Below are 10,034 nucleotides of genomic sequence, written 5' to 3'. Positions count from 1 at the left end.
GAGAAGGACCTGGCCTCGCTTGGAATATCCAATTGGCGCCACGTAGCGAAAAGAAGAAACGACTGGCGCGCTGTTGTTGACTCGGCTATAATCGCATAAGCGGTGTCTACGCCAATTAAGAAGAAGAAGAAGTTAGTCAGGAGTCTCATTTGATATACTCAGAATAGCAGAATTTAGTAGTATACTGCATAGTAGTATACTGTACTAGCTGACCCGGCGAACTTTGTACCGCCTAACAGTCAATGAATGTGGGGTTTCAGATGAGCAGAACTTTATGATTTTTTGAAAGCAATACAATGAATACATATAATATTTATAGCGGCCCGGCACGTGCTTCGCTACGTATAAAGTGAAATATTAAATCAAACTCATTTATAAAAAATATATATATTTAATTATTAGCTAGCTATCCAAAACATTTGGATAAACAATATTTTTTGTTTTTCCATTTTGAGCATGAATAAACAAACGGCTGGGGATAACGACTCTAGAACAGGCAACATAAAGTTGGCCATGTGAAAAACATGTTTCCTCCAAATTCACACCACAAACGTTAAGTGTTTGCCCTTGAGCTTTGTTGATGGACATCGCAGATGATAAACGCACAGGATATTGTAATCGTTCGAATTCAAATGGCATATCAGTTGGAATCATAGGGATACGCGGTATTAAACAAACTTCCTCTTTTTGATTTACCAGTTAAGATCGTAGCTTCAATCAAATTTGGCAATAAATTTTTCACTGCCAATCTGGTGCCATTACACAGTTTTGGTGAATTGATATTTCGCAATAATATAATCAAAGAACCCACTTTCGGATTCAAGCAATGTGGTGGCATACCAGCCGGTTCTAATGAATTTAAAAATTCAGTTGGATAATTCTTTGCTTCATCTTGATTCATAGCACTGTCAATTGATTTATATGTCGTGACTACGCCTGGGAGTTTTGCTTGAATTTGAAAATTAATGGCATTGATATGAATGTTCTTCGGTGCTAAAATGGCGCGTTCTCTCAACCAATCATAGTTTCTGTAATTCTGAAGAATATTTGGAAAAACACAATCAATCAATTCATCTATCGATTTCGTAATTGTACAAAAATTGTTCGGTATAGTAATCAATCCGTTGGTTCTGTCGATTTGTATTTTGCCATCACCAATTTGTACCAATTGTTTTGAAAACTCATGGGCAGCTGGATCATTTTGTAGGTGAATACTCATATTAATGTTCAGTGTCAATTTTTGTGCATATCTCCAAAGAACTGATGACTTCAAACAGGCATTTATTTCATCAGCAGGAGTTGACCGAGGAATGACAGGCAATGTTGACAGTAATATCAAAGCACCACCAAAATGCTGTTGGTTACCACGTAAATCTTGCATTGTTCGATTAAATGCTTCTAGTAATTTTTTATTCGCCATTGTACACTCATCCCATAAAATAATTGACGTTAATCGCAGAACTTTTGCCATAGCAGAATTTCTTGAAATATTGCAAGTTGAAGTTTCAATCACCTGTACATTCAATGGCAATTTTAATGCAGAGTGTGCTGTCTGACTACCTTCTAATAATGCAGCAGCAATTCCCGAAGATGCAAGTGCCAATGCAATTTTCTGTTCCGATCGAATAGTGGCTAAAATCAGTGATATAACCAACGTTTTGCCTGTACCACCAGGTGCATCCAAGAAATATAACCCACCTGCATTATTGGAAATGGCTTGCATGATTGTGTCATAGACATGTTTTTGCTGAATATTCATTTTGGTTATATCCGATTGTACAAATAAACGCAAATCATTAGAATTGAATTCCTGCTCACGTTGCAATTCACGATCAAACAGATCATGCATGTCACGATTTGGTGCGGTCATACCCAATTGTACTAATGTTTTATTTGCAATCCGTAGACACATATCTTCAATGATTATCAAAGCTTCGTTGTACATTTCCAAAGTTATCAGCAAATCAGGATTTCTTGCATGATGACGCATACGAATTAAAACATCTTCTGCAATATTATGTTTATATTTTTTCCATAATTCAAGTGGATTTAATGGCATACATGTTGATAATATAACGGCAAACAGCATGCGTATTTGTTGAGGATGAGCCAAAATAGATGCATCATTAAGTGTTGAATCCCAATGAGCATCATCCTCCAACAAATGCAAAAGTTGGCATGCTTCACGGTATGCTTCACACAAATGACCGTTGAGTGTTCTCAATTCTTGAAATGATTTTGGGCCACTCACGTTAACTAATACTTCTTCTTAATTGGCGCAGACACCGCTTACGCGATTATAGCAAAGTCAGCAACAGCGAGCCAGTCGTTTCTTCTCTTCGCTACGTGGCGCCAATTGGATATTCCAAGCGAAGCCAGGTCCTTCTCCACTTGGTCCTTCCAACAGAGTGGAGGTCTTCCTCTTCCTCTGCTTCCCCCGGCGGGTACAGCGTCGAATACTTTCAGAGCTGGAGTGTTTTCGTCCATTCGGACAACATGACCTAGCCAGCGTTGCCGCTGTCTTTTAATTCGCTGAACTACGAGTATGTCAATGTCGTCGTATATCTCGTACAGCTCATCGTTCCATTGAATGCGATTTTCGCCGTGGCCAACGCGCAAATGACCATAAATCTTTCGCAGAACTTTTCTCTGGAAAACTCGCAACGTCGACTCATCCATTGTTGACATCGGCCAAGCCTCTGCACCATATAGAAGGACGGGTGTTATGAGTGACTTATAGAGTTTGGTTTTTGTTCGTCGAGAGAGGACTTTGCTTCTCAATTGCCTACTCAGTCCGGAGTAGCACCTGTTGGCAAGAGTTATGCTGCGTTGGATTTCTAAGCTGACATTGTTGGTGGTGTTTACGCTGGTTCCAAGATAGACGAAATTATCTACAACTTAAAAGTTATGACTGTCAACAGTGACGTGAGCGCCAAGTCGCGAGTGCGACGACTGTTTGTTTGATGACAGGAAATATTTCGTCTTGCCCTCGTTTACCGCCAGACTCATTTGCGTTGCTTCCTTATTCAGTCTGGAGAAAGCAGAACTAACGGCGCGGGTGTTGAGGCCGATGATATCAATATCATCGGCATACGCCAGCAGCTGTACACTCTTATAAAAGATTGTACCTGCTCGATTAAGTTCTGCAGCTCGAACTATTTTCTTCAGAAGCAGATTGAAGAAATCGCACGATAGGGAGTCGCCTTGTCTGAAACCTCGTTTGGTATCGAACGGCTCGGAGAGGTCCTTCCCGATCCTGACGGAGCTTTTGGTCCCGCTCAACGTCAGTTTACACGGCCGTATTAGTTTTGCGGGGATACCAAATTCAGACATTGCGGCATAAAGCCAGCTCCTTTTCGTGCTGTCGAAAGCAGCTTTGAAATCGACGAATAGGTGGTGCGTGTCGATTCTCCTTTCACGGGGCTTTTCCAAGATTTGGCGCATGGTGAATATCTGGTCAGTTGTTGATTTACCAGGTCTAAAGCCACACTGATAAGGTCCAATCAGTTTGTTGACGGTGGGCTTTAATCTTTCACACAATACGCTCGATAGAACCTTATACGCGATATTAAGGAGGCTAATCCCACGGTAGTTGGCGCAGATTGTGGGGTCTCCTTTTTTATGGATTGGGCCTAGCACACTTAAATTCCAATCGTTGGGCATGCTCTCGTCCGACCATATTTTACAAAGAGGCTGATGCATGCTCCTTATCAGTTCTTCGCCGCCGTGTTTGAATAGCTATGCTGGCAATCCATCCGCCCCCGCCGCTTTGTTGTTCTTCAGGCGGGTAATTGCTATTCAAACTTCTGCGTCTCGCTTCCCTCTTCAACTCTTGGTATCTATCCCATCCCGCACGTGTTGTGGTCGATCGTAAGGTTGCGAGGTAGACAGCCTGTTTTCTCTCCGCTGCGACACGGCACTCCTCGTCTTACCAGCTGTTCTTTTGCACTTTCTGAAAACCAATGGTTTCGGTTGCAGCTGTACGTAAGTAGTTTGAAATGCCGTCCCACAGTTCCCTTATATCGAGTTGTTGACGAGTGCTCTCAGAGAGCAGGAGTGCAAGCCGAGTAGAAAATCGTTCGGCTGTCTGTTGTGATTGCAGCTTCTCGACGTCGAACCTTCCTTGTGTTTGTTGGCGTGCGTTTTTTGCTGCACAGAGACGGGTGCGAATCTTGGCTGCAACAAGATAGTGGTCCGAGTCGATGTTAGGACCTCGGAGCGCACGCACATCTAAAACACTGGAGACATGTCTTCCGTCTATCACAACATGATCGATCTGGTTGGTGGTTTTCCGATCCGGAGACAGCCAGGTAGCTTAATGTATCTTCTTATGTTGGAATCTAGTGCTACAGATAACCATATTTCGGGCCCCGGAGAAGTCGATCAGCCTCAACCCATTTGGGATGTTTCCTCGTGGAGGCTGAATTTACCGACCGTAGTGCCAAAGATACCTTCTTTGCCCACCCTGGCGTTGAAGTCGCCTAGCACGATTTTGACATCGTGGCGGGGGCAGCTCTCATAGCGAGCCCCAAGCGCTCATAAAAGTCATCTTTGGTCACATCGTCCTTCTATTCCGTCGGGGCGTGGGCGCAAATCAGCGATATGTTGAAGAACCTCGCTTTGCTGCGGATTGTGGCTAGACGTTCATTCTCCGGAGTGAATGACAGTACTCGGCGACGAAGTCTCTCTCCCACCACGAATCCCACACCAAACTTGCGCTCCTTTATATGGCCACTGTAGTAAATGCCACAAGGACCTACTCGTCTTTGTCCTTGTCCCGTCCATCGCATTTCTTGGACGGCGGTGATGTCAGCCTTTATTTTCACGAGGACATCAACCAGCTGGGCAGCGGCACCTTCCCAATCAAGGGACCGGACATTCCAGGTGCATGCCCTCAATTCGTAGTCCTTATTTCGTTTTCCATGGTCGTCATCAAAAGGGGGGTCTCTCATCCGAGGCTGGTTGTTACTGTTCGCTGGGGTTGTGTTTTTACGTGGCTGGTCCCAAACCCAGCGCACAACCCTATGTAGGGGATATTTCGCCTTCTCACTTTAGCTCGCCTTCAAACGGATGTTCTTAGGCTACCCAGAGGATACTTGGTCAAAGACCGGAAGTCGTGAGCTGCTTGAGTCATATGTAAAAGAATCGTTTATGGCCACTCCCAAGTGAATGGCGATCAGAGAACTTTCCTCACTTGCGCGAACTTCTACACATGACGCCATCCTCCTAATAACTAATAACAATCTCAAACAAAAACACTCAACATTGTTTGGATGTACTGTATATATTCTGCCAATTGCATTTGTTTGGAAAATGCCAGGATGCCCATGAACTGCTGTTCCTTGTTTACGTCTTTGAAATTTTTTCGAAGACACATTCCATGTGTAATACTGAGGCACTTCAGAATATAACAAAGTTATCGCAAATGTATCAGTTTCGCATTATTTGAAAAAAGCTGTTAACGTAGTTGCTGTTGGTTGCGCTGCTCTTTCCAATAAATTTGCTACATTAACATAAACATGTTGGCCATTCTCAAGATGTACAGCCAAGTGACCAACCGCAGGATGTCTTTCGTGCATTGGAAACGACATAATCCTCCAGTCAGCTTCATTGCTACTAATATAGCGACCCATTTGATACTAAGTAATTTCATCATTTCTATTCTCACCAGCAACACCGAAAATAGCCATATCGCTCCCTTTATTTACATACTTGTAAATATATTTAATGGATTTGACAGAATTACAATATTCCACATTTATAGGAGCGTTGAATATTTTGGATAATAATGGACAATACGGAACCACCCAACGATTATCAACTTCAACTTCCTGGTTATGCATTCTAATGGTTGCCGTTTTGCCATTATCATTAGGTGATCTACGTCGATACAACGGATATCCGTCATTGCCCGTTATTGTGTCTGAAGTAAATTGCCTTGGGTATCGTTTCGAACACTTTTCATCAATCATACATGGTGATTTCATATTTAGTTTAACGCACGGTCCATGTATCATGTTTTTAACGACAACTTGAAATAACTCAGGATCGGCAGTGTGATTAGGAATTTCCGCTGATATAAGGTTATCGATTTGATTCGGAGTTACTTTATGTACCAGCCAAATTAGTATATGTGCGTGCGGCAATCCGCTTTTCCCACCTCCCCAAATACATATAATTTCGCAATTAAATCCATAATTGCTTTACATTTTTTCTGCAAATAAATTGTTTTTGATGTCATCCCACTGCGGATTACATGTAAATGTAATGAACAGATCCGGTCGACCGTATTTTCTTACATAATACATTGCGTCTTGTGCATATTCGTTCATATTCCGTGGGCTACCAATATACGAAGATGGCAATATAGTGAAACGTCCGATGTCATTAATATTAGCATCATTCGCTATCGCATCTTGCAAATGAATATATTGTTCAGATCTTAATTTTGCTTTGTTGAAACGAATAAAATTAAGACGTTCTGTTTCTATTTTGACGTACATATCTACGATGTACTGATAATATATAGGGTGATTTTTTAAGAGCTTGATAACTTTTTTTAAAAAAAAAACGCATAAAATTTGCAAAATCTCATCGGTTCTTTATTTGAAACGTTAGATTGGTTCATGACATTTACTTTTTGAAGATAATTTCATTTAAATGTTGACCGCGGCTGCGTCTTAGGTGGTCCATTCGGAAAGTCCAATTTTGGGCAACTTTTTCGAGCATTTCGGCCGAAATAGCCCGAATTTCTTCGGAAATGTTGTCTTCCAAAGCTGGAATAGTTGCTGGCTTATTTCTGTAGACTTTAGACTTGACGTAGCCCCACAAAAAATAGTCTAAAGGCGTTAAATCGCATGATCTTGGTGGCCAACTTACGGGTCCATTTCTTGAGATGAATTGTTGTCCGAAGTTTTCCCTCAAAATGGCCATAGAATCGCGAGCTGTGTGGCATGTAGCGCCATCTTGTTGAAACCACATGTCAACCAAGTTCAGTTCTTCCATTTTTGGCAACAAAAAATTTGTTAGCATCGAACGATAGCGATCGCCATTCACCGTAACGTTGCGTCCAACAGCATCTTTGAAAAAATACGGTCCAATGATTCCACCAGCGTACAAACCACACCAAACAGTGCATTTTTCGGGATGCATGGGCAGTTCTTGAACGGCTTCTGGTTGCTCTTCACCCCAAATGCGGCAATTTTGCTTATTTACGTAGCCATTCAACCAGAAATGAGCCTCATCGCTGAACAAAATTTGTCGATAAACACATTTCGAACCGAACACTGATTTTGGTAATAAAATTCAATGATTTGCAAGCGTTGCTCGTTAGTAAGTCTATTCATGATGAAATGTCAAAGCATACTGAGCATCTTTCTCTTTGACACCATGTCTGAAATCCCACGTGATCTGTCAAATACTAATGCATGAAAATGCTAACCTCAAAAAAATCACCCGTTACATAGTTTACGACATTCAAGATATAATTTTGTTCTTGTGGACGAACCATCAATCGATAAGAATAAAAATTCAGGGCACTAACTTTTTTCTGTACATGTAGACCTTAAAATAAGTGGAAAATGTGACTTAAGAAATTTCTACAAATGATGAAATGTCAACACACTGAAAATATTATTTACCTGTTCGTGGATCAATCATTGGCATATTTATATTATAGCCATCGTCACCTTTCCAATGCAATATTGGGTATTGTAATGCGTCGTAACTACGATAAAGTTCCGAAACAGGTTGCAATTGGTCATTTCTACGATGAAGTATAATATCATGCGATTGAAACTGATCACCACGAATTACAATTGCAACCTCATCAATTGTCGGTGCATTGAATCGCCTTTCATGCTCTCCAAAAGGTGTTCTATCAGCCCTTATTACGATTTTGTGATGATCAGAGGGCATACGATCGAGAGCAATTTTGAACAATTGAACTAATGCGTTATTCTGATTGAAAAACCTTTGTAACTCACAAATAATTTCTCGTCTTGTATTCAAAGCAATTGCATAACGTTGATCCAATTCACTATTTTCATCACCAATAAAATAAATTTGCAAAAATTTATAATCAGCGTCGGGGTATGGCAATAACGAACCTGCTTGATGATAAATTTGGCCCTGAATCTGCAACATGTATGCAATTTTAGGTATATGTTGCATAATAATTTTTAAAAGTAAAGAATACTTTTATGATTCAGATTGATTGGGACAATCCTGTTTAAGTATTTACCTTAAACGTCGGCATAAAATTATCTCTAATAATGTTAGTAGCACCAAAAGAAGTCATTTGAAATGCCGTTGAATATGACTCAAAAAGTGCTTCGAATTTTCAGAAGTCCCAAAAATTAATGAAGACAATGATTCGGGTGGAGTTTCTAATGGTGGCAATCTCACTTTGCCATTAGCACAACACATGCCGGGCGTTTCACCTGGAAATTTAGCCGCATCACAATGTTTGACATATTGCGTCCATTATTCCAATATATCCGCACATACTGTAATTAATCTGACTGTTGTAATTAAAAGCAGCACGCATAATTTCAGGTACAACAGATCTATTTCGTGCATTACGTTCACGCTGCGATGCATTAGCTGGAGTCTGTGATCGCCTTTGTAATGCCGTAGCATTTGCATGACGCGTTCGCCGACCTATATTTCCTCATATGGGTCGTGACATTTTTCTTTCAATTAAAAAAGAATAAATTAAATTTAAAAAAATGCCTACATTAAGAGTGGTACACCATTTGTTTTTTCAAATAAGGAAACACATACATTCGTGTAATTCACTTCAACAGTTCAAAACTTACAGTTTTTTGCTCGGAAATTCGCTTTGCGCTATATTTCTTTTTTTCACAAATTCACAAAAACTTCAATAATTATTAAAAAAAAAAACTATTAATTTTGCGCCGCGGTAATTTCGAACACTACGCTCCAGCGATGTTTACACTCCAATGTCATATATTCTTTTAATTTGAATTTTCTTAATGCTAAGAGTCAAAGCTCTATATACCTACAAAAAACAAAATATTCATGTATTTCTCTATGCAAAATAAATGCACCGTAATATAGTTCGATGTCTTTTCAAAGCCTACTTTGTTTGACGATCTGCCTGCTACATACATACCTACATGTTGATATAAATATAATGCAAGTAAGTTTGTAGGTGGGAATAATAAGTATGCTAGTTAAGACGAAAGTTCATAAATTTTGAGAGCGAAAGAGCGTAGCTAAGTAGGTAACAAATCGTTTAGTAAATGATTAAACTATTATTGATGTAAGTATGTTAATATGAAAACGTATAATCCGCTGGCTAAGTGGGATGAATCTGACCAAACAAATGGGTTTTTGATGTGTTTTTAAAAATAATTTCACCATACATTGAGCGCTTTTCAGCTTTCCAAGTAGGTACGAGTTAAATAAAAAAAATGTAACATATGTGTGGTGAAATTTTTGAAACATTTTGGCCGATATCTCGAGACCCGAGTCACGGAGCGGCATCAAAAATACTCTGTACTATAAAAATCATCAACAGCTTCCATTTGCTACCCATATTGTACAAACACATCCTAGGGTTACCCGGGTCCACGTTTTGGCCTATTTCTCGAGACCCTGGTATCCTATTCTTAAAATTTCAAAACACAAACCATCTACTGAATAGTCCAAACAAAGCCTAAAAATTTGGTATGGATAGGTGAGCCCGTTCTTGAGTTATAAAGTCACAACGAAAAATGGCATTCATATATCTTAATATATAAAAATCACGTGTCACGTTGTTTGATTTCGATGGTCTCCTAAACTACTGAACCGATTTTAATGAAATTTTTAATACTGTGTGCAGTTTGGTCAAACTTGAAAGATATGATAGTTTATAACTCTCCTTTTGGTCGCATTATTTATTTATTGCAAATTATTTGTTTATTATTAGCAAAGAGCTATCCACCAGTTGGTGGCGCTAACAGCGGTATTGAGTAAGTGCGGTATGTTACAGTAGATGGCGCTACATTTCTAGCAGCTGGCGGTGT

General features: G+C 40.0%; 1 protein-coding gene across 1 annotated transcript; it reads right to left on the bottom strand.

The window, feature by feature from the left end:
* Window positions 1-640: 640 nt before the first annotated feature.
* LOC125779714 (uncharacterized) lies at window positions 641-8,299 on the bottom strand. Its single transcript, XM_049460987.1, has 3 exons — window positions 8,243-8,299; window positions 7,641-8,136; window positions 641-2,268 (listed from the first exon to the last, which is right to left on the bottom strand). Exons 1-3 carry the CDS (start codon window positions 8,297-8,299, stop codon window positions 641-643), a joined length of 2,181 nt encoding a protein of 726 aa, XP_049316944.1.
* Between the last annotated feature and the right edge of the window lie 1,735 nt (window positions 8,300-10,034).

The sequence above is a fragment of the Bactrocera dorsalis genome, chromosome 6 (assembly GCF_023373825.1).
Source record: "Bactrocera dorsalis isolate Fly_Bdor chromosome 6, ASM2337382v1, whole genome shotgun sequence".
Lineage (NCBI taxonomy): Eukaryota > Metazoa > Arthropoda > Insecta > Diptera > Tephritidae > Bactrocera > Bactrocera dorsalis.
Note: the sequence above shows the minus strand (reverse complement) of the source record. Positions and strands in the feature narration are given on the sequence as shown.